This window comes from Aspergillus melleus, assembly GCF_016097325.1.
Source record: "Aspergillus melleus strain CBS 546.65 chromosome Unknown contig1, whole genome shotgun sequence".
Taxonomy (NCBI): Eukaryota; Fungi; Ascomycota; class Eurotiomycetes; order Eurotiales; family Aspergillaceae; genus Aspergillus; species Aspergillus melleus.
In genome coordinates this window covers 4,681,687-4,705,048 of record NW_025763370.1, presented here as the reverse complement: position 1 = coordinate 4,705,048, position 23,362 = coordinate 4,681,687, and the positions used below count along the sequence as shown (strand labels likewise).

The 23,362-nt window shown below is 51.1% G+C and overlaps 9 protein-coding genes and 4 non-coding genes across 13 annotated transcripts; 8 read left to right on the top strand and 5 right to left on the bottom strand.

Annotated features, from left to right (window-relative positions):
* Positions 1–785: 785 nt before the first annotated feature.
* LDX57_001679 (uncharacterized protein) lies at positions 786–1,910 on the bottom strand (the record flags this gene model as incomplete). Its single annotated transcript, XM_046083323.1, has 2 exons — positions 786–1,628; positions 1,740–1,910. The coding sequence occupies 2 exons, from the start codon at positions 1,908–1,910 to the stop codon at positions 786–788; spliced, it is 1,014 nt and encodes a 337-aa protein (XP_045939280.1).
* Positions 1,660–4,611, top strand: LDX57_001678 (uncharacterized protein). The gene is made up of 2 exons (XM_046083322.1): positions 1,660–3,968; positions 4,054–4,611. Exons 1-2 carry the CDS (start codon positions 2,820–2,822, stop codon positions 4,441–4,443), a joined length of 1,539 nt encoding a protein of 512 aa, XP_045939279.1. The 5' UTR covers positions 1,660–2,819; the 3' UTR covers positions 4,444–4,611.
* A 254-nt stretch (positions 4,612–4,865) lies between these two features.
* On the top strand, positions 4,866–7,250 carry LDX57_001677 (uncharacterized protein; the record flags this gene model as incomplete). Its single annotated transcript, XM_046083321.1, has 1 exon — positions 4,866–7,250. The coding sequence occupies one exon, from the start codon at positions 4,866–4,868 to the stop codon at positions 7,248–7,250; it is 2,385 nt and encodes a 794-aa protein (XP_045939278.1).
* A 415-nt stretch (positions 7,251–7,665) lies between these two features.
* On the bottom strand, positions 7,666–8,567 carry naa30 (peptide alpha-N-acetyltransferase MAK3; the record flags this gene model as incomplete). The annotated part of the gene is made up of 2 exons (XM_046083320.1): positions 7,666–7,920; positions 8,142–8,567. 2 exons carry the CDS (start codon positions 8,565–8,567, stop codon positions 7,666–7,668), a joined length of 681 nt encoding a protein of 226 aa, XP_045939277.1.
* Positions 8,568–8,754: 187 nt separating this feature from the next.
* Positions 8,755–11,293, top strand: LRO1 (phospholipid:diacylglycerol acyltransferase). Its single transcript, XM_046083319.1, has 3 exons — positions 8,755–9,218; positions 9,306–10,713; positions 10,769–11,293. Exons 1-3 carry the CDS (start codon positions 8,910–8,912, stop codon positions 10,909–10,911), a joined length of 1,860 nt encoding a protein of 619 aa, XP_045939276.1. The 5' UTR covers positions 8,755–8,909; the 3' UTR covers positions 10,912–11,293.
* Positions 11,294–11,322: 29 nt separating this feature from the next.
* LDX57_001674 lies at positions 11,323–11,394 on the bottom strand. Its single transcript has one exon. It is a non-coding gene; the product is annotated as a tRNA-Gln (tRNA).
* Positions 11,395–12,053: 659 nt separating this feature from the next.
* Positions 12,054–12,125, bottom strand: LDX57_001673. Its single transcript has one exon. It is a non-coding gene; the product is annotated as a tRNA-Gln (tRNA).
* Positions 12,126–13,839: 1,714 nt separating this feature from the next.
* ERG6_1 (sterol methyltransferase) lies at positions 13,840–15,105 on the top strand (the record flags this gene model as incomplete). Its single annotated transcript, XM_046083318.1, has 3 exons — positions 13,840–14,078; positions 14,150–14,471; positions 14,530–15,105. 3 exons carry the CDS (start codon positions 13,840–13,842, stop codon positions 15,103–15,105), a joined length of 1,137 nt encoding a protein of 378 aa, XP_045939275.1.
* Positions 15,106–15,257: 152 nt separating this feature from the next.
* On the top strand, positions 15,258–15,329 carry LDX57_001671. Its single transcript has one exon. It is a non-coding gene; the product is annotated as a tRNA-Gln (tRNA).
* A 1,017-nt stretch (positions 15,330–16,346) lies between these two features.
* On the top strand, positions 16,347–17,077 carry LDX57_001670 (phosphotransferase family protein; the record flags this gene model as incomplete). Its single annotated transcript, XM_046083317.1, has 1 exon — positions 16,347–17,077. Exon 1 carries the CDS (start codon positions 16,409–16,411, stop codon positions 17,075–17,077), a length of 669 nt encoding a protein of 222 aa, XP_045939274.1. The 5' UTR covers positions 16,347–16,408.
* Positions 17,078–17,413: 336 nt separating this feature from the next.
* Positions 17,414–17,797, top strand: LDX57_001669 (uncharacterized protein; the record flags this gene model as incomplete). Its single annotated transcript, XM_046083316.1, has 1 exon — positions 17,414–17,797. One exon carries the CDS (start codon positions 17,414–17,416, stop codon positions 17,795–17,797), a length of 384 nt encoding a protein of 127 aa, XP_045939273.1.
* Positions 17,798–18,321: 524 nt separating this feature from the next.
* On the top strand, positions 18,322–18,393 carry LDX57_001668. The gene has a single exon. It is a non-coding gene; the product is annotated as a tRNA-Gln (tRNA).
* A 1,429-nt stretch (positions 18,394–19,822) lies between these two features.
* Positions 19,823–21,212, bottom strand: AUR1 (phosphatase PAP2 family protein; the record flags this gene model as incomplete). The annotated part of the gene is made up of 2 exons (XM_046083315.1): positions 19,823–20,714; positions 20,791–21,212. The coding sequence occupies 2 exons, from the start codon at positions 21,210–21,212 to the stop codon at positions 19,823–19,825; spliced, it is 1,314 nt and encodes a 437-aa protein (XP_045939272.1).
* Between the last annotated feature and the right edge of the window lie 2,150 nt (positions 21,213–23,362).

The following is a 23,362-nucleotide window of genomic DNA, read 5'->3' as shown; positions in this document are numbered from 1 at the left end:
ATTATAGGCGCTATTTCCCCCCCTATCCTCCTCCTTTGTCGCTCTTCCTCTCTACGCATCATGTTCCCCTAGAACATGCTCTATATCCGTTTAGACACCTTTTTTTCTCTTTTCTTGCCTTTGGATCTCTACTATTTGGTTCCTTCTTTTACCCTTCACAATTCAATAATTGAATATTGCCTTTGATGACGAGTGGCGGGTGACTGTGACAGGTGACAGGTGACTAGCAGAGCTGAACTAGCTCCCATCACCCATCTCTTTTGATATTTCTTTTGCCTGTTTCGTTGTTTGGGTTCTTAGATATTAAAGTTTCACAAGATAACATGAGCGGCGCGGTGGTGCTTATCTTTTCTATATTATAGATGGGGGGCTGAGGAGATGCGAAGAGAGTAATGGCGAGAAAGGGGTTCGTTGTTTGTTGCTTTCTATAAGTACTTGCTCGCTTGCTTGCTTGCTTGTTACTACTGGATTGTTTGGGGGACGTCGAGTTAGTTGGGTTGGTGTTAGGAGAGATGAATGTTCAATATTCTATTGGTATATAGCTGGCTGAGATAAATATGTTACTTTTGAGGGTCCTAGGTTTTAATCAGTGTGTTCAGTATGTTGTGGGTTCGGAATCACTCGTTGAGTAGGTAGTCACTACGTACAGTGCGTTCAAAAGCAAATATGAGGGATTCAATTCATCAGTCAATGTCAATTAATCAATCGAAGTTGGTATCATTCCATCCATGCCTGACGCCAGAATATTTAAAACAAACAAACAAAACATGAATATAGACAAGAAATCACACCTTCTTCTCGACCACCTCCACGGCCTGTCTCGCTCGTTCCGTTTTCCCAACCGTCGACGCCAACGCATATCCGTCTGATGTCGAGCCCTCGGCCGCAGAATCATCGTCGCCTTCGCCCTGGAGTCGCAGCAGCGTCCGCAGCGCGTCTTCGTAAACCTCGGCCACTTCGCCGGTACGCCAGCGCTCGGCCTCGTGGTCCGTTCCCAGCGGTACCTTGAGATCCCATTGAGCCTTGCGGGCTTTCGACTTCCGACGTGAAGGCCCATCGCCGTCCTCGCGGCTTCGTTTCTTGGATTGTGTTTGTGCTTGTTCTTGTGACTGCGCTTGTGGCTGTGACTGGGACTGGTCCTGGGGTTGTTGATCCGCGTTCGCATCTGCATCCGGCATCGCGATATCTGCACCTTCACCCCCTGTAGTCGGGCCGTCGGTCTCCTTCTTCTCCCCCGTTTCATCCGTCTCCATCGCAGTCTCTGTATTCGTCGTCTCAGCAGCCCCATCAACGCCCTCTCCCTGCCCCTCCCCACCCTCGCCATCCTCATCCTCATCATCCCTAAATTCCTCCTCATCCTCCTCAATCGCCCTCCTCAGCTGCTCCGCATACGCCTTCGCCGCCTTCCGTGGCGCATCCCGTCTCGCCTGCGCCACCGTCGTCGTCAACGACTCCAACTGCGCATACAGCGAGGTCACGCGCGCCGCAAGATGCGTATCGTAGGGTTCATATTCGACTGTTTCCGTGGGTGCCGTGAACGACGCCGGGAAGGGGAATTGGGCGGAGGAGGAATCGAGCCCGTTGATGCTGATTGAGGAGGAGGCGGTGGTGAATGTTTTGGTTATGTACTATTTCATCTCCCAAATTAGCTCCCGACAACTCTGTTGGTTGTTTGTGCTATGGAATTTGGGTTTGGTAGAGAGGAGGGGGATAAGAGCGGGGAGGGAGTTGTATCTAACCTGATCGACTAATTCACGAACACGCTCGCGCATCGGATCCGGTGCATCGCTTTGGTTAGCAGACGGGGGAAGATGAAGGTCTAGTTTCTGTCGGGAGAGCGCGACGGTGTTGGCGTAGAGGTAGGTTAAGTCCGCGGGGGACTGGAGTTCGATTTTGCGATGCATGGCCATGGTGATTTGTTTGTTTGTTTGAGACCACCGGGATGAGGGTGGAAGTGTTCCGTTCCCCTTTTTTGTATTTCTTCTCTGGCGTAAGAAGACAATGGGTTCGCGTCAATTGAGAGGGGAGAGGTATCCAGACAGGAAGGAAGAAGGGAAGTGGAGACGCGTCGGAGGTCCGCGATAACAGACGGGATGATCGTAAACTTCCAACTCTCCCAGGAACTGTCCAGATGCGGCAGGCGGATAAGGAGCCTGTTTTGTCAGGCAGTAAGGCAGTAAGGCGTGGTACGAAAACGGCAGCCTCAGGCCACTCGTCGATCATTGCCCTCGTCAGCCCCGCCAACGATGTCATCGATCGATCGATCCTTTTCTCTTTTTTCCTTTTTCTTCTCTGGTCTTCAGCTTGAAACTCTAATCGAGTCCACTTGGTTTCGGGGCTGCCTTGCCCTCTCGTTTCTCTTGATTTTTAGATCTTATGACCTCATGGCTCATAGCTCCGGGGGGGGTTGATTTAACAATTTAATGTGTCGTTTCGCCCAGCGGCTTTCTTACACCGTACACGATACTCTTCTTGCCAGCTGTTCTTGATCTCCTTCCCCCTTGTTTCATTTTATATTAAGCTCATTCTCCCTTACCTTGCTCCGTACTAGTCGAGCTTAGCTACCCGGGTCTGGTACTGGTCTCGGTTGTTGGCCCGACGAACGCTACGGCAATCTCGCCCCTCCCTTCCCCTTCCCACCCTTTCTCCTTGATTATTCACGAGGATGGACTTGGTGTACAGATAGGGGATCAGGGGTCTTGCTGCGATAGGATTGGGTAGGAGTCAATTGGACACGAAAAGGCGGTGTATACGTGTGCATTACGCTCCATCCCGTATACCAACTTTACGGCGTGGAATGATCAGCTACGGATACCACCATGGAGAATAACAACCCTGCCAGCATCCGGCTGGTAGATAATACCTGTCCGCGCGACGAATCGCCCTCCCAGGCGCCCACGGCTACGGAGTTATCTCGACGTCTATCGCGACGGCTTACGAGGCCGTCTGTGCGAGGGGAACTGGCCAGACGGAAGTATGCGAAGTGGCAGCCACATCGACTGGGGATCACGGATGACGGGGATCCAGATACGGAGAGGAGGCCGTCTGATGGCAGGGAGTTGTCGTTGACGGATACGGCGACGAATACGCTGGGAGGGGCGCCGAGTCTCGCGACTACTTCCTCTCTTCCGACGAATGAACAGCTCGATTCCAATCCGATTGATTTCGCCCCGTCTGCGACCGCTGGGGAGCCGGCCGGGCAAGGAAGTGATGGCGCTGAGGGGGGCGGGTCGGGGTCAGGGTCGGGGTCTAGGTCCGGAGTATCGAGGATGGAGACTGGGTCGGTGTCGGGCCCCAGGTCTCATCCGGTTGGACTCAAGCCCGGTACAGATCTGGATATCCTCTACGAGAATCAGCGGGGGTGGTTTCTGTGCGGGATACCGCTATATTCGCACCACTCGCTGCTGAACTTCGACCCCGCCACTTGGGTGACCCATGACTTCAGAGACAGTCCCGTGAACATCACGAATGCGCAACTGCCTGATCCCAGCTGGGAGTGGGCGTGGCGAAGATGGTACGTGGATATGTCGGGGGACGTGGACGACCAGGGATGGCAGTACTCGTTCTCCTTCGGTTCGTCGGCCTGGCATGGGTCTCATCCGTGGTTTCATTCGTTTGTGCGAAGGCGCCGCTGGGTGAGGCTGCGGGTGAAACGGGCGTCGGAGAGGAGTCGTCGGGACCGAACGGGGCTGGAAATGGCCCATATGCTGAACGACGACTATTTCACCATCCACACGGGGAAGAAATCGAAGAGGGCGTCGAGCTCAGAGCGCGCGTCGGGCGTCTCCTCGGGGTACTTGAGTCGGGCCACCACCAAGGTCGAAGAGGAGGCTCCATTGGAGGAGATTGGAAATATCCCCAGCCTGATGCATGCTCTGAAGACGGCGATCGTGGACCGCGAGAAGATCGACGCGTTGAGACGATTTGTCGAGGAAGGCGGTCCCGAGTTGTATTATTTGGAAGGACAGGTATGTTTCTGTATTGATATCAAGGCTTCGGGAATTCAATTCATCCGTATCTACCACTTGACTGATGCTGACTCGCTCTACTCAGATCCCCGAGATCATGCCCATGTTTGTCTTCCAGGCCTCGCGATGGCAGGTTCTCACACACTTGGTCGGTGTTGTCGACGAGCTGTCCCAGAAGATACCCGATGTCGGCGAGCGAGAAGCCGAGGAACTCCGTCGCAAGAAGGAGTACCTCAGCAAGGCCGCAGACAGCGCGCGACATCACCTCCGAGGACCCGAAGTCGTCAGTGCTCGACGCCGATCATCGGCGCCAGAGATGCTGGATTTGACGCCCGGGTCCAAGAAGAAAGGCCTACTGTCTAGGTATTTGGGGAAGTTCTCATTCAAACCGATGGATGACGGAGGACCGATCAAAGGTATACCGAAGGAAGCGGAAATCGGCAAGGAAGGTCATATCTATCAGTATTCGTCTTGATTCGTTTTGGTGTTGAGCAGCTTTCTCTTTTTGTTTTGCGTTCTAGCTCGGTTCTCGGGACTTGATACCCATGTTCGTTTGTGTTCAGTGAAATTTTCAGGGGTATTGCAATGGGTTTCCATTGATGACAAGTGTAATAGATAATTCAATAGTTTTCTTGTTCCATTGCATTGCTGTAGAATATACGGAGTTTGTATAGCTATCCCGTGACGAAAAAGTAACTCCCGGGCTCGCGACTTTCCGACCCTCTCACCGCCTGCCTCTCTCAGCAGGCAGCAACAATTTTCTCCATGGGAAGAACCGACGGCGAACACAACACCGTCTTTACCACCTCGCGAACCGACCTCGTCCTCTCCAATCTCCTTTCCGTCTCCTCTTATCTCCTCCCTTATATGTATTGACATATTTCTCGACCTTTGCAGATGTTCTCCCATGGCAGAGCTTGCCTAAAAGGGCGTCGCGTCTCTACCATCTTGGACAACATCGCTGCTGGCCCCGATGAACCGCTTCTCTTCTTGTACCCGCGCTGGCTCAAGTCGACAGTCCGGCATTACCGGACTTCTCCTTCCAGGCCTTCTGCTTCTGCGAGGGTTAGGCACGCCCGACGGCTCATTCTCGGAGGTCCTCGTCCACCCCGAAAGCTGTTGTCCGGACCCATCTTGAGACGTGGCAAGCCTCCTGTAGCTACCCATACGGATGGCAAGGCAGAAGCTCCGACGACCACGAATACCTCGGACAATGGCTCGTCGAAAGTCGCAGGGAGCCTCGCCGCACTAACCGAGAAGACGAAAAACCCCCGGCCATTCATCGGGCCAATCAAACCCCCGTTCAACCCTTTTCTTAGGTGGCCCGAACCACCGTCACGGTCTCCCTCTTTTAAGAGGCGGAGCTCCAAATATAAGACGCAATGGCCTGCGAGTCGGGCAGAATGGTACACGTTATCGGCCCAAGATCGTGCAAAATTGGCTCTCCAACGGAATCGCTTTCGACGGAATCCGAAGGAAAAACGAGTTGCATGGAGGGTCATAGAAGCTACACTAAAGCAATTGCAAAAGAAGTCTGCCCGGTGGACGAAGAAGGAGTTAAGGCATAAGGAGCTGTTGGTGCCGGAGGAGACTGTTGGGCTCATCGCGGGGGTCACTAATATGGGGATGAAGGAGAACATCTGGTTCATACCCGTGCACAATGGCTGCAAGGTTCATGTGCTGCATCCACAGGATGGCGATGGCCGGGGTCGGCGGGTCATAATTTCGGGGTCGGCTCGTGTCATTGAACTGGCCAGCGAGCGCATTGAACATGCACGGATTCTCCAGGAACAAGCAGACCCCTTGGTCGACCTCCAGAAACCTCCGATACCTGTTATCTCTTCCAGAGACACCCTCATATCCAAGGGTATCGATCCTCCGCTCGTTCGAGGCACTTGGGATATAAAGCGAGCGAGGCCGGCAATGCTACACACAATCACGCCTTTGGCGGCGAGTCTGTCAACTGTGCGGGAGTTCGCGGAGTACGTTGAGGAGCTGACACTCTCTAAGCCCTCACCCTCTGAAGAAGAGAAATCGCCGCACCGAAAACAAGTGAACGACGCCCTGGTGGCGGTTTTTGCGGTTGATGCATACAAGAAGCTGTTTTCTACGGCTGCGTTGAATGAAGCACTCTCTTGGATGTGTAAACATAAGTACTTTCGGTATATTTACCCAGTTCTATCCCGGGCCCAACATGTTGCAACTGTGGACACCGTAAATATCCTCCTGGAGTCGGCGGCCCAGCGGCAGGACCCAAGCACGTATCACTGGCTTCTCAAGGCTATGTTCCGGGCGAAGATCCGACCGAACGAAAGCACCTGGATCACCTTCCTCGACCACGTCGCCTGGCCCAAAGAGAGGAAAAAACTTTCGGACAGGCTGCTGCGACGGGGGTATCTGAGAGGGATTCATGCGAGGCGGGAGGCCCTTCGATTGACACTCGAACAAAAGTTTCACACGCATCTAGAGAATGGCCGCAGCGTGGACTCGTTCATCAACGAGCTCAACGCGCAGACAAGAGATTGGACTACGGGCCTCTCGATCAGCCTGATGTTTGGTGTCATCCAACGTCGTCGCGATTACATGTCTTTGGACCGGCTGCTGGAGATCTGTCGGGAGGAGAACTTTCCGATCAACAGCAGTTCCATCCTTCATATCATGAACATGTTCGGGAACGATACATTCCTCGCCCTCCGGTATCTGTACCGATGCGGCCCTGAACCTGAAATGGTCTTCGACGGGCTTATGTGGGAGAGACTTTTCTTCATGGCCTGGGATGATCGCCGTTACAATCTCACCCGCGTGCTGTGGCGATACGCCTGCCTGTACGGGGCCGTGACGTTCGCAATGAAGAAGCGTGTCGACGCGGCACTAATGAGAAGAGCCATACTCCCCGAGGATAACGAATTCGTCAACGCCTGGCACAGGAATGCCGGGAAGGTTGCGGTCGGTGTGGACCTGCATCTTCCGAAGTACATCGGCCAGAGCAAGGTCATGACATACGCCCCGTCTGAGTACCATTCGAATCCGATCGCCTACCTCGACCCAGGCCTCAATCCGAGCAACAGTGAAGGTCATCGGCGTAGTGTGTTCGCCAAGCAATTGCTACATCGCGATATCCGTGTCGGGCTCTTCTACCGTCCCGAAATGCCCCTGCCTCACATGTTGGAGGCTGCCGCCAACTTGGATGCTCAATGGCATCGCGTTCCACTGCCGATGAAATGGCTGCTGCAGAACGCCCTTCACGTTCCCGTGCACCGCAAGTGGAACCCCAAGCTATGATATGGGCGTGGTTGTGTGAGCGACAGCTTGAGTCCCTCACAGCTTCTCTTACTCCAGTCAGGCTGTTCAGACATTTGGTCCCCTTGTATATTACTCTCACATGGCATCGACTTGAGCGGCGTTGCAAATGTTCTTTCCATTTTTTTTTTCTTTTCGGTGCATTGTCCGGCATGCCAGCTACCCAGCCTTGGTCTCTCTTTATATTGTGCCAAGTTCTGTACATCAACCTATGTTTATCCATGTCTCCCCGCTAGCTATAGATACCTGTGTAACTACATACCTTGTATATATATATAATGTACACATACCCTAATTAGGGAATATAGAATGCATTGTTATGTATTTGATTGTTCTCCAGTCGTCAAGTCATCCGATCTATTGTCATAATTGCGTATATCTATAAGAAAGTGGATGATTATCCACTGCCATTTCCATGCAGCAACGCCGGCGGCGGAGGAGCAGGCATGGCACCGCTCATTTCCGGTGCAGTCGGACCGTAAGCATCGAATTCCGTCCTCACCGACCCCACGCCTTCTTTCAAATATAGCACCAGTCGGTAGGCCGAGTTGCCGTTCAGGTAATAGCGGTGCAGTTGCTTGCTGCGCAGGAAGCCGAGGCGTTCGTAGAGCTTGATGGCGGCCGTGTTGGTGATTTCGGTTTCGAGGGCAATCTGTCGGTTTTCATGTCAGTCGATCCACTGGCAATCTCTCTCCTCTACGTATGTCCGCCGTGAAGAGGAGAGGGAGAAATTAACGAGGCAGTAAGCTTTGGGGGGGGGGGAGGGGATGGGGGGATGGAGGACAAAAGCGAACAAGGCCCGCCCGCCGTGCAACACCTGTACAACAAACATATGATCCCCCCCCAACCCCAACAACGAGAAGGAGAACGTACCTCATCCGCATCCCGTTCAATCATCGCATCAATAGCCATGCGCACCAATTTGGTCGCAATGCCCCGGCCACGAAACTCCTCGCGCACCGCCAACATGGCAATATACCCCCTCAAGGGCCCTCCGCGGTGCGGCTCCAGTTTGGACACCACGACGCCGACCATGGGGTCCTCGGGCCGCGAGTCATCCATGGCCATGAAACAGAGGTCGCCCCATTGGTAGAGGAAGTAGCGATAGACGTAGATGCTGTACGGCTCGGAGAGGTCCTTGGAGATGAGCTGGCGCATGGCGGCGACGTATTCATCCTCGCGGGATCCGTCGTAGCGGGTGTAGCGGAGGTCGGAGGAGGGAGCCGGAGGAGGAGGGGCTGTTACATCTGCTGCTGGGGCGGCGGCGGGGACGGCGGGGAGGTCGTCATGGTGGTTCATTCCGGGGGCATTTGAGGAAGATTAAGAATTAAAGAATAATAAAGTGTGGGGTATGGGATGTCGATGGGATTGTTGGTGTTGACACTGACAAGTTCGGGGAATGTTTGGAGGAAAGGAAGAAGGAAAGGGAAGATTTTCATGACGTCCGCCGACATGTGATTCCGGGTCGCTCTCTTTTTCCCTCACGCTTTTCTTTCGTCCTTTCTTTTTCCCTTTTCTTTTTTCTATTCATCGGGTTTTGTCAATCGTTGAGTTCTTATTGTCTCTGAGTGTCAATTAATTGATTCCGTCTTATCCACCCCCCTCCCCCCCTTCCTCCCTCTTTCCTCTTCTCTGCCTCTCATGCTCCGCCGTCGTCTGGCCAAGGATAAGGACGACGTCCCGTCGGAGCCCAATAATGCTCAATCAGCCTCCTCGCCCTCGTCTACGCCTCCTCCGCCCGAGAAGTTTGGTTCCTTTGTTACGAAACCGCGTAGTAAGCGTCGCAATGGATTGATCTTCGCGTTGGGCGGCCTCTTCGGCATCCTGGTGGCCGTCCTCTTCGCCAACCAGCAGGACGTCATTAGTTTGGAGTCGCTGATGGATTTAAATTTGGATTCGTTGATGGATGTGATTCCGCAGGGCATTGTTAGGGATGCGAGGGAGTTCTCGGTATGCTTGACCTAAAAGATGGCGTCCCGGGTGCTATACTACTGGGTAAATTGACTAACGGCTTTCGTCTTCTTTTACTTCGAATAGCAACATGAACGCGACACGGTCAGTTATGACTCCTTCTCCGTCGGACTTCATCTTCAATCACAAGGAATCGAAGCCAAACATCCTGTTGTTATGATCCCCGGTGTGATTTCCACCGGACTCGAGAGTTGGGGAACGGGCACGCAGTCCCGGCAGTACTTCCGGCGTCGGCTTTGGGGCAGTTGGAGTATGATGCGCGCGCTGGTTCTGGATAAAGCGGAATGGAAGAATCATGTCATGCTGGATAAGGAGACGGGGATGGATCCGCCGGGGATCAAGCTCCGGGCCGCGCAGGGCTTCGATGCGACCGATTTCTTCATCACCGGCTACTGGATCTGGAACAAGATCCTCGAGAACCTGGCGACGATAGGATATGACCCGACCAATGCCTTTACGGCGGCGTACGATTGGCGACTGGCGTATCAGCATCTGGAGATCCGTGACCAGTATTTCAGTCGGCTCAAGTCCTACGTGGAGACTGCTGTCCAGGTGCGCGGCGAGAAGGTGACCCTAGCTTCGCATAGTATGGGCTCGCAAGTGGTGCTGTATTTCTTCAAGTGGGTTGAGAGCGACGATCATGGCAAGGGTGGGAAGGACTGGGTGAACAACCACATCGCCTCTTGGATCAATGTTAGCGGCTGCATGCTGGGCGCCGTTAAGGGGCTCACGGCCGTCCTATCGGGAGAGATGCGTGACACGGCCCAGCTGAACGCGTTCGCCGTGTACGGACTGGAGAAGTTCCTGTCCAAGGAAGAGCGCGCGGAGATCTTCCGCGCCATGCCGGGCATCTCGAGCATGTTGCCCAAGGGCGGCGAAGCTGTCTGGGGCAATTCCACCTGGGCCCCGGACGACCAGCCGGGGCAGCCGATGTCGTTCGGGACCCTGCTGAACTTCCGCGAGAGCAACTCCACCCTCACGGCGAAGAACCTGACCACCCCAGAGAGCCTGTCGTATCTGCTGGACCAGAGCGACGACTGGTACCGTAACCAGGTGCTCGCCAGCTACTCGCATGGCGTCGCGCACACCACCAAGGAAGTCGAGGCCAATGAAAAGGACCCTCGCACCTGGCTGAACCCCCTCGAGGCCCGACTGCCGCGGGCCCCAGACATGAAGATCTACTGTCTGTATGGCGTCGGCAAACCCACCGAACGCAGCTACTTCTACCAGGAGGAACGCGACCCCCTGGTCAACCTGAACGTCAGTATCGACACCACGGTCACCAACGGCGACGGCGTCGACCACGGCGTTGTCATGGGTGAAGGTGACGGGACCGTCAATCTACTGAGTACGGGCTACATGTGCGCCAAGGGCTGGCACATCAAGCGATATAATCCCTCGGGGATCAAGATCAAGGTATATGAGATGCCTCATGAGCCGGATCGATTTTCACCCCGCGGTGGTCCCAACACAGGTGAGTACTTCTGTCTAACTTGATATATTCGACCCACGATACTAACAATAGCAAGGCGACCACGTCGACATCCTAGGCCGCGCATCTCTTAACGAACTCATCCTCCGCATCGCCAGCGGCCACGGCGACGAAATCGAAGAGACATTCGTGTCGAAGATCAAAGAATACGCCGATCGAGTCAAGATTTACGAAGAATAAAACAATACCACCTGCTTATTTACGTTTGTTACTTTCTGTCACGAGTTCTCTTTTCATCTCATTGTATTCATGTGGATGTTTGATAGAATACCTTAATATACGCCTTTTTTCTTTATTCTCCATCTTCTTACATCTGGTTGAACCGTTTTACCATTGCTACATTGCCTGACTTGACGGTGTATGGATTGCCTGCTTATATGTATGGCATAGGAATGGTGTTCAGGGTCCAGTGGATTGATATTCAGGTTCATATCGAAATCTACTACCTATTCTTGGGATCACGTCTCCCGCATATCATTCAATTGTACCAATCCCACACTGCGCAGCGGAGTAAAAGAAAATGAATAAGTAATATAACGAGGTCTCATGCTAGAAATCGGCAGGTGAAAATCAAAAAAGCGAAAAAAGAAGAGGTCGTACCCGGGATCGAACCGGGATTACCGGAATCAGAATCCGATGTGCTAACCATTACACTATACAACCTATTTGTTGAAAGAACTCAAAGTAAATTGACACTATAGTCCTAAAGGCGTAAACCTGCTGGAGAATGTGTTCATAGTTCGGAGTTGTTGAACACTGTCATTTCCATAACGATACACACCCTAGGGAGCTTTGCTGGGTAGATTTATTGAGAGATTTGGAGGGGTGAATGGTGGGGAGGGAGATTGATTTACCATTCAAGGCTTGAAAATTAATTCCTAATTAAATGGTTTTCCTCCCTATTCTTCAAAATAGATTTGTTGCTGTACTTTCGGCATCCCATGGAGTTTGATGCCTCAGGCTTTCTTTTTCCGTATAGAATGCACCCAGAGTTGAGGGGAAGGAATCTACTAGGCACAGAACCAGAGAAGCAAAACAATGCAGTACAGTAGAATTAAACGCCAGATGTGATGCTCTACTAACTATACGTCTCATTCGTCTAGACTCGTCTTGTATGATAGTATAAGCTATAGCCACCCCCAGGTTTACTTGTTTCTGATACTTCATCGGACATGTCGCAAACGCAACTACATTAATCGATATGATCAATCGGTGCATAAAAAGACAACCGAGGTATATCTCAAAAGCCAGCACAATGCCCCATTCTCCCTGAAAACGTCTCGGATAGAGACTGAACAATATAAAAAAAAGCAAAAAAGAAGAGGTCGTACCCGGGATCGAACCGGGATTACCGGAATCAGAATCCGATGTGCTAACCATTACACTATACAACCCTGATTTGTTGAAGGGCCGGGCGACATCTTGACACTATGAGCCTATGCTCATTGATAGTCATGGGTGTTGATTGCTATGGCTGGTGTTAGGGTTAGATGTTGAAAGGTAAGGGGTTGGAGGGATGGTGGATCCTTTTCTCTTCATGTGTAAACAGTGGATATGGTACGGAGTATGAGTCATTGATCTTCCATCCAATGGTCTGTTTAGATTGTATTGGCTCGATTATTTGGCCCTTGTGACAGGGATATCTTCGTTACTGGGGTGAACTCTTTCTTTTCTGGGACGGTTTGAGCTCAAAATGCGGGTAAGGGCTCGATATGCCAGTGGTACTGCTTTCTTCTTTTCCGGGTGTCAGGGTAGCTGAAACTATCAGTCAACTAAGGTCTCGATAACATGATAACATGCACGGGGACGATAGATCGGTAGTATAGGACGTCTATCCTAGTAACAGAAGTTCTATGTCACATCGTGTTCCCTGGGAACCTAGTGTTTGGGTTCTGTGGAGGGCGATTCTTTTTCCTTCCGGGTGTTGCAGTTTCAGAAAGGCCATGGTTATGTGGCAGCGTTGTGGTCTGTCACCTACCGCGCTTTCATATTAAATCTCCCGATGGAGATTGAGACCCTAGATAGAGTCAATATATGGCGCCCGTTAGATGTATCCAACATTGGGCCCGGTAGATCGGAATTAAGTGACGATGCGGAGTTTCAATTGTAGCGAGGAACTTCTTGCTGGTCATTTACCTCGCACGGATTATACGTAGGATAGATAATGGGCTGACACTGCTCCGTGGGCTATAAGTATTCTGCTCGCAGGTCTCTAGAAACTATTTCTGTCTGGACCGGTCTGTATAATGCCACTATCTTAGGGCTCTGCATATCTGCAGGCCGGTCAGTGGATTGGGCACTCGATGTGCTGAACTCACGAAGATTGAAATCACGGAGATATCGAAGCACCGAGGCTTTGAAGTATATATTGGATGAACATTCGATGAAAAGCGGAGTGCGATCTTGTCGCCGAGGAAGCTGGTCTGCCCGCCAGTCCTTCACCGAGGGTGTCAACGCAAAAGTACCAATCTTCTTCTATAGATCCCTCGCATTCCGGGTACGGAGTACTTGGGTCTCAACTTTCATGGGGCCAACGAGATGACAACTAATATGCCAGGCATCGCTTCGGGCCGTTTCTGGAATAGACCGTTTCAGCCGACCCTACCTACCACACCACGTATACGAGCGAATACGCAATGCAAATAAAGGTAAAAGGGCAGCGGTAACAGGAATCAAGAGCAGGATATGTCAGCCGTCGTAATGTCGTACACTAAGTAAGCCATACGATGCCTGGTTGCAACAGAAACGCAAGGAACCTGACCCACTTGGTACACGCGAGGGAATACGACACCGATACGCACCTTCTTGGCGGCATATACTCCGAAGTACAGATCCAGGAGTTGAAGGCTTCTACCTAGGTCTGTTCGATCCGATGCGGGTAAATGTCGTATTTCCTGCGTATAGAATGTTCATTCATTGTTCTTCTAATTGGCTGCTGGCGGTGATGTTGGTATAAGAATGTCTGGCTTCCTCCCTGTCAGCTTCTTTGGGTTATCGCTTTTTAACCAGATTTGACTTTTTGATACCCTTTTCTTTTTCTCCTATTGATTAATTCTGCCTCTTTTCTTTTTTTTCCTCTACATAAGTTGTCTATATAATCACAATAAGATGGTTTCTTCAACCGTTGTCTTGAAGGAAGACCCCGACGCCGCCCTGATGAAGGCAATGCATGGCAAGTCCGCCGAAGAGAAAAACGCTTTCTTCGCCATGCTCAAGAAGAACAACTCTGCCCACCGCGAGATCACAAATGAGTATGTGCGTCGATGGAAGGAAGAGAAGGGTATCGACGCGACCACCGACGAGGCCCGAAAAGAGCGAACGACCGAGTACATGGGCGTGGTCAACAAGTGAGTTTCACAACCCTGTACTTGAAAGCCGAATCATCGTTGCAGACAGCTGATCGTTCGGTGCACGGTAGCTATTATGATCTAGTCACGGACTTTTATGAAGAAGCGTGGGCCCAGTCGTTCCATTTCTGTCGGTTCAGTATCGGCGAGCCATTCCTCCAGGCGCTAGCACGACACGAACATTACCTTGCGTATAAACTGGGCATCAAAGGGGGCATGGAGGTGCTGGATGTGGGCTGTGGCGTGGGAGGTCCTGCTCGTGAGATCGCTCAGTTCACGGGGTGTCAGGTGGTAGGCGTCAACAACAATGCATATCAGATTGCTCGGGCCACGAGGTATGCAGAGAAGGCTGGCCTGGATGATCGGGTTTCCTTCTTCAAGGGAGACTTCATGGTAAGCGTCCACCCAGACCATCTAAACCCCTCGCACACTCTCGCTGACGACGATACAGCATCTGGACTGCCCGCCTAACTCCTTCGACGTTGTATATGCCATCGAAGCTACCGTGCACGCCCCGAGTCTGCAGAAGGTGTACGAACAGATCTTCCGAGTTCTCAAACCAGGCGGCCGCTTCGGAGTATACGAATGGGTCATGACAGACAAGTTTGACGAGTCGAATCCCGAACATCGAGCCATTCGGTTGGGAATTGAACGTGGAAACGGAATCGTGAATATGCGGACGCGAGCCGAAGCAATCGAGGCCATCCAAGCGGCCGGGTTTGTGCTGGAGTATGAAGACGACCTAGCTGAGCGACCGGATCCCATCCCCTGGTACTATCCCATTGCAGGCGAGCTGAAGTACACGAGAAGCTTGTGGGATATGCTCACGGTCCTGCGCATGACGAAGTTCGGACGAACTGCCATGGGTCAGCTGTTGTGGGCGATGGAAACTATGCGGCTTGCGCCTGCTGGAACGTCGGAGACTGCACAGGAGCTGGCTGATGGCGCTGATAACCTCGTGAAAGGGGGGCAATTGGGCTTGTTTACCCCGATGTACTTGGTGATAGGAAGGAAGCCTGCGATATAGCGAAAGTGATGTGGAATATTGTATAGTAATAAAACTTTTAATGCCCCGATTAGTTCCACCATGTCCCCGTGATACTGAAAGAGCAGCTGAATGATGCCAGGAATTGACTCAGGTTTATAATGTCAAATTCTGATTGGCCCTCAACAAATCAGGGTTGTATAGTGTAATGGTTAGCACATCGGATTCTGATTCCGGTAATCCCGGTTCGATCCCGGGTACGACCTCTTTTTTTTTGCTTTTTCTCTTTCTTCCTGACCTGTTATAACTTCAAGGCGGTTGATTCCTAATTTCGCTTTTGCTTTTGTCAATTGACTGCGGACTCTGTTGTCGTCTTTCTCGCACGCATAGTCGGACTGGAACTCGAACACTGAACTGCCTAATGTCAATGCTTTCCAGCCATCACTTTTTGCTCTCCCATTTTTGTTCTTTTCCCTCATATAGATCATGCTCGAATCCAGTCCAGGGCGTATGCCAGTGAAATATATAATCCACCAGATGACTCCGTTATATCTCTTGGCCGAGGAGGTATCCCAATCCTTGAAAACTTCGTGCTTGACAGACACCGCGGCGACCGAATATAACCAAACAAACAGGCATGCCGGAAAAATTCTATCAGGGAAGGTAGAAAACTACCGTGTTTCATATTTGATTTATCTATGGAGGTTGGCGACCCAGGAAAAAGACATCATTCGCAACACCACACGTATGAAATGGCAACAGAGAGACTGACTATTCGATGATGAAAGTGGTCAATAACTTACACCCCAGCCCATCACCCATTATCCAAACGCTGGCGATTGCGAAGGCATCCAGAGTTTCAAGGTAGGCAACTGTTACAACAGCTGTTATTGGAAAGAAAAAAGAATTGGTAGAGGCCCCGATTCCATATCGACTGTCCCAGCACAGCACCTCGCTAGGAACGCATAGTCAACATATCTACATAGAAATGGACGTGTACGTTTCTCTTTATCTATCGTGTCCTAGCCACGAAGGGTCGTTTCCTCTCGAATAAAACAGACAACCCCCCTCCGTCTTCAGCACATATAGCAGGTTCATTACTATACCCGCCACACCTAGCAGGATGAAGGCTCATATTCACGCGTTATTGACAGCCTTCCTCCGAATTGGCGAGGAGTACCCCTGCATGCTCTAACTTGTGGAACAGGTACGCGCCAGCCACCGAAGCAACGGACAGGCAGATGAGAAGATACGTGAAAACAATATCCTGATACCTTGACCTAATTCCTACCATCACAGCACTTCTCCCTCATCTCCACATTATCACACAACGAAGCCCTCCAGTATGAGAATGGAATATGACGACGTCGCCTGGGAACAGAGCGATCAAGTCTTCGACGCCTTCAAGCAGAAGATCACCAGCCCTGATGTGCTCCTCGCAGTCACCCGCTTCATGGCAAGCCACAGGGACTGGGCCCGACCCGTTGACCGAGCCCGCATTGCAGGCCTGGGTGCATTCAATCTATGTTTCCGCATGGTCTTCGAGGACGGGTTCTCCTCCCTCCTCCGTTCCCCATGTCCGGGCAGAGTGATGTTCGCAGAGGAAAAGGTCCGAAACGAGGTTGCTGTCATGACCTTCTTGAAGGAGAACACACGCGTGCCCGTCCCAGACATTATCCATCATGGCATGGGAGACGAGAGTCCCGCGGGACTAGGCCCGTTCATCCTCATGGAGTATGTTGAGCATGTATCGAATCTGGCAACGCAGATACGAGCCCCGGAATATGACAAGGGTGATCGCCCGATCCTGGACCCGAACATTGAAGAGGAGAAGCTTGAGTTTTTCTACGCCCAAGTAGCCGATATCCTGCTGGAGCTATCCAAGCCGTCTTTTGATAAAATTGGCTCGCTGGCTAGAGATGCGAGGGGCTGGAATATCCCCAACCGGCCACTGACCATGAATATGAACGAGCTCGTTCAGCTGGGGAATTTTCCAGCCAGGTTGCTGCCATAGACGCCCTTTACAACCGCCTCGTCGTATTATCAGAGCCTGGCCGAGACCCAGTTTAGGCATCTAGCAACGCAACGCAACGACGCCGTTGAGTCGGAAGAAGACTGTCGCGCCAAGTATATTTCCAGAAAGCTATTTTGCAAACTAGCATGGGAATCACGTCTTCGTGACAATACCATGCCCGACGACGGCCCATTCAAGCTCTTCTGCGACGACCTGCGTCCAACCAACATTCTTCTCGACGCTGACATGAAAATCGTCGCAGTTATTGATTGAGAATTCACATATACTGCCCCCGCAGAATTTGCATGCACCCCACCGTGGTGGTTACTGTTGGAAATGCCGGAAGAATGGCCCCGTGGAATCTCGGACTGGACGGAAACCTATCGGCCACGCCTCGAGACCTTTCTTCGGGTGCTCAAATGTCGAGAGGACGTTGCTATTGCCGATGAAAGCTTGGTTGAAGGACAGCGTCTTTCCGAGAAAATGCGAGAAAGCTGGGAGCATGGGGACTTTTGGGTCAACTATGGTGCTAGGAAGAGTTGGGCGTTTGATGATGTATGGCCGATGATAGACGCGAAGTTGTTCGATGGTGATACTTCGATGCATAGCGAGGAGAAGTTGGAGTTACTTGGGGAGGAGGACAGAGAGGCAATAGGGCCCTTTATCCAGAAGAAATTGGAAGATATGAAGCAGCGGAAGTTAGACGACTGGGATGCATAGGCTGCTTAGAGACGCCTGGGGTGTAGATTTACTAGACATAACACCGAGATATCATCCCATCTCCGAGGTCATCATGTTCGCTGGTAGAATAATATTGCGTTACCATGCCTGGATCAAGTCGTGGGAATTCGAGATGATGATATGGCCCTGACACTTGGTGCAGGGTGTACTTCTTCCCTCGAAGGAAGTTTTGGAAAAAGTAATCCTTATGTTGAGCAAAAGTACAATGGCCAGAGAACTCATATCCATAAACATAACCATACCACGAAGACGCCTACCCACCGTATACCAGCAAGAACTCTAGGTCAATATTCTCTAGCCCACTAGTAAAGTACACTACATACGACGCAGACACAAACCCTACCGACATCTACAATGACACTAGATCGAAATCCCAGACACACACACACACACACACACACACAACAATCCAACACAACAACACCACAAAGAACCCTGAAAGCAATGCAAAAGAATGATCTAGGCTTATATAGTCAAATAAATTGCGGCTTTTCAACAACTCAGGTTGTATAGTGTAATGGTTAGCACATCGGATTCTGATTCCGGTAATCCCGGTTCGATCCCGGGTACGACCTCTTCTTTTTTGTTTTTTATTGTTTGTCTTCAATTGTTTATCATTGGGATGGGCAATGTCTTGTTGATTAATGGGCGGGGAAGAAGGTGTATTGTGTATATAAATGGTCATGGATGGTTTTCTCTGGATATTTGGGTCAGTTCAAAGTCAAACCCTAACTTCAAAAGGCATGGCTGTTGGGTACAGTACTTCATCACCTCTTAATCGAGCATCTAAATTAATGGAGAATAGAATAATAAAAGCATGTCAGATAAGTTGATTGAAACTTCCAGACCAAGAAAATATAGACACAGAATAGAAACAATAATGTACAAAGGTTCCTTGTTCATAAATCATAAATACTACCGGTATGATTAAACTTTAACAATACCGCTATGGATAAAACCATCCAACACCCCCTTCCGCGTTCCTCAACACATGGGCCGTAGAGATGATTAGGAAGAGAAAAAGCGGCAGCCGGTGGACTGAAGTTAGGTCACTTGTGCATCCTAACCCTGGGGAACTGAGGAGACGATGGTCGTCAAGGGTATCGGAGCGTGATAGGCTTTTTGATAAAGGGTCCCAAGGTATAACGAGGATGCTTTGCGTCAAGCATCTTCGGTCCTCAGTAGTCCATCTTTCTCTTCGTTGCGATTGCTGTTCACTTGTCGCAATTGAGTTCATCCACGTCCTCCTATAAAAATAGATCAAGTGTTCCCCAACGGATGCTCTGCCTCGAATCAGGACAGGTCCGCCATTCCTTCTTTTTCTATATGCCAATGCAATGGTCATTAAACAAGCGTCATTTCCTTTCTAAAGCACAGCGAGTGAAGTGCATGTGATAAGGCGCCTCTGTACTTCCCCCCATGTATCCCCCAGGCGCCAAAGATGTTGTGAGCGATCGACACGAATGGTAAAAAAAAGTGGTGAAAAATATGTACCCGACCGAGCGGAAGAAGAAAAGATAAAATGCTCGGCCAGTCGTTGAAAGCGAAAGACATTATTTGGAATTGGACAAGAAAAAAAAGTCCATTCTGGGTGACCCAGAGAAGAAGTGTACAAGCGAATGTCTCCAACAAGGAACCTGTGCAACTCAAGACATTAATGAAGCCGAGCGTTCGGTATTAAGATTATTGACGGAGCTTCGAGAGTTGGGCGTAAAGAAACGCTGCATTGCAGCCCAACCGGTGTCACAAAACGTATGCATGTACAGTAAAATAAAAATCGAGGGGCGGTTAAAGAAATCCAATGGCGTATCCAGGCGACCGAGTCCAAAAACCCCAGAGGTGCCGATCCATTAAGCCGGATAGTGCCGAAAGGATAAAAAAGCGTATTAAAAATATATGTGTCGAAATCTGCTCGATGCAATAAGAAACCCAGCATGTCGTTAAATGTGTCAACGCCGTTTCATAGATAGATGCAAATAAACAAGCGGATGCAGTATATGCAAATCACGGGCTGATGACGTGTCTTCCGGATTCGATATCAGACGCAGGCGAGGCCAGAGTCTCGCCTTCCCAAGTATAATGGTCGTCAATGGGGCTCAAGGAGCCGGACGAGATCGACGACGAAGAGCCGACCGTCCACTCATCGCTGTCGAGGTTGTATTCGCCGTCGGCCAAGTCATATCCGTACTCCCGGGTATAGTCGCCGTATTCGACATAGTCGTAATCCCAACGGAACATCTTGTCGCTCTGAACGCGGGGGAGGAAACGAGTCTTGGCGAAGTAGAACGCGATGGTGGCGATGAGACCACCGGCGACCAGGTCAACCGCGTAGTGGTGAGAAAGATACATCGTGGCCCACCACATCCACAGAGTGTAGGTCACGAAAAGAGGCTTCAGTCGCGGGAAGACATGGCTCATGAACAGGGCAGCCAGTGTCGAATCAGCAGCGTGCAGAGACGGGAACGCGCCAAACACGACGGGCGACTGCTTGAAACCGGAGGTATACAGGTCGATGCCGAAGAGCTTGTCAATCCGGGCAAGACCCGCCGGGTTACCCTGCATGGAGTAATCGGCAGGAGCCAAGCCATACAAATTCTCATACCACGGGGGCGAGCAAGGGAAGGCCAGTTGAATCGTGACAGCAAGCATGCTGATGTACCCAAAAGTCCGAGCGAAAAGAGGGGTCGTTCCGGGAGGTCCGAAGACGAACATGATGAGCGAGCAGACAAAGGGAGCGCCGTAGTGGCAGATTCCGTAGGGAAGCCACGCCAACACGTCCAGCACGACGTTCTGGTGGGCAGACAGAATATTACTGATGTTGGCACCATACAGAATATTCTCCAAGGCCGGAAGCACGCGGACCCAGATTGCAGGGCGCCAATCGCTGGGAATGAACCTTTGAGATGATAGTCAGCATCCGTTTCCCCTGATTCAATAATGATCGGGCGCATCAAGGACCAGGGTTAACTCACTGGCAAGCGTAGAAGAACAGAAGCCAGCCGGCAATCGGCAGAAAGGGCAGGAAGAATTGGCGAGTGATAGGGAGCAGGAGCGAGAACAGGAGCATAGTAAAAGCAGCCGTTTTCGCCAGAGGCCCCGGCGCTTCGATGACAGTCAACGAGAAAATTCCAACAATCAACAGCAGCAAGTATTGGAAGTCGTAGAGGGTCCAACGATGACTTTGTAGCGACCTGAGCGTGTCGACGGGCGAGAAGGACGTCTGCAGAGAGGATATCGACGAGGTGGGCGAAATCCTACTCCGCAACTTGGACCGAATCTTCCGTCGCATGCGATGCGGCACCAGGAGCTGAATGGAGCGCCATGGGACCTGAATCTGAAGCTTGCCGAACTGGTTTTGCGTCCGATCCTTCCAGGAAGGAAGGGTGGTGTTCATTTTTGCGGCAAATCTGACAGGAGTCCTCCTTGTATAACCCTCGAGTGTTGATCTTCTCTCAAATTGACGCGGAAGAGAAGATTGGGAATGAGAGTTGAAAGGGTCGAGAAGATTCCCCCCAGGGCGGAGTTGACGGAAAGGGGGGCGCTGGCTCTAGGCGTCAACGTGACACTCTTGTTTGAAAGGAGGTCCTCCACGAACGTTTCGATCGCTGGCAGGTACACGCCCACCAAAGCCTCGTCTGGCGGAGATATAATAAACAAGGACTGATGAGTTATAGTTGGGAGCGCGAGTCCCGGTCTCCAGCGGCCAAACGAGGATCACGTTGCAAGGGCCTCTCTGACGCAAGGCGGCGGACAGTAAGGAGACGAAAGAACCAGGAACGAGGTCAATGGCGAAAGGGGGGCGCAACTGGCCACGGGAGCCGGAGAAACAGCGGAGAGGAAGGGAAAGCTGGAGGGCGAAGGAGGCGGAGGTGAAGAAATTAGGATGAGAGACAAAGATAGGACGAGAGAGAATAAAAGAAGAGGAGAGCGACGAGGAAGAATTTTGCAGGCGCCGGGCTGGAAGCGCCAGGTGAAGAGCGACGGGGCGACGGACAACGACGGGTACGGCTGACGGGGGTTTGGCCGTACGCCGTACTGGTAATACCGGTTTGTGTCGTCACGACTAACCTGATCGGGGCGGTCCCGGCACTGCCACTAGTGCATTTTGGGTAATCCAGGATTGGCCCTGCACCTCTTTGGGCTTAGTCAAGCCGAGGCTGCGTGCCTGAACGGATTATGGGCAGATTTTTTCTTTTTTCTTTTTCCCGCGACGGATGCTACGGAGGATTTGGTATCTACTAGTTGGCCTGAGGCAGCCCCCCCGAGCGGAGAAAGAAAGAAAATATTAATAAGAAAGAGAAAATTTTCTGAAAGACCTTTGACCTTTGACCTTTGACTCAAACCTCAACGCCCCATAAGGCATAAATCAGGTTATTGTGAAATCCACGGATGCAGCGGAAGCATCGGAGGAATCGGAGGTAATCGGTGCCGAGCAACATGAAAATGTGAAAATGTGACAACAGTAGCAGTAGCTTCGAACAACAACCTTACCTTACTCAGGAGCTCTTGTTAGGAACTCAACCTCCCAGCCGCCTCGTACTCGCATTAACTATTGGCAGAGAGGAGATTTTAGTATTTCCCCCAGCAAGAGGGCCTAGAGAGAAAAAGAAAAAAAAATTAATAACCAGGCGATACGCCCCAAATGCCCCTTGGAAATGCAATTGATTGCAGGATCTTTCCCCTGATGATTGGTACAGACATCCCCGCCGTGCAGAGACGGTAGCCAACGAGGGACCGAAGATCTCCAGAACCAATTTCGCTTAATCCACAACGGTTGCACAGTCAGCAGCCCGTCGGCCAAAGAAATCGCCGTCCTACGGCCAAGTCCCGCTGTCCCTGAATAGTCTCGTTGGTCATAATAATTCGATCTCCCAAGGCAGAGCTCTCCTTACGGAGGCCTTGATCCATGGATGTACACCGAACTAATGTCCAGGATACCGGCGAAAAGAAAAACAATCAAAGTATAAACACTTTGAAACAGCTGGGGAATCGTGCACCTACGAAGGGAGAGGTTTGTTTATCCCCGTAGACTAATCATTTGCATCATAATAGTGACAGGAATGTACCCATTATGCGGAGTACATTTATTGTCCTACGGACTACGGAGTCGATACGTCGTCACTCGAATTCCGATCGTAAGACTGTACTCGAGGTCTTTATGTATCAAGCTCGGACAATAGCCGCAGAGGCCAACAGCTAGCTGCGACATAGTCCTCCATAGTCAGCCAACATCTACCTTAGTAAGTTAGTTGGCGTCCCTAGCTCTCCCCAACCCGTCGACTATGAAAAAGTCTATCCATACCAGCCATCTCAATAATAATCATTCCTTGACTGTCAGACCGAGCAGCTGCAACGATAATTCCTCTGAAACAGCTGTCATCTTTGTTCCACCTCGAAACCATGCACCTGCATGAGGACCGGAGGATGATGAAAGACATACATTCATTCATACATCAACACATATCTACCCCAGACAAGAATCTTAAGGCACTCTCAGTCTCTCACCTCGTATCCTCTCGTAATTAGGTAAACAAACTGACCTCT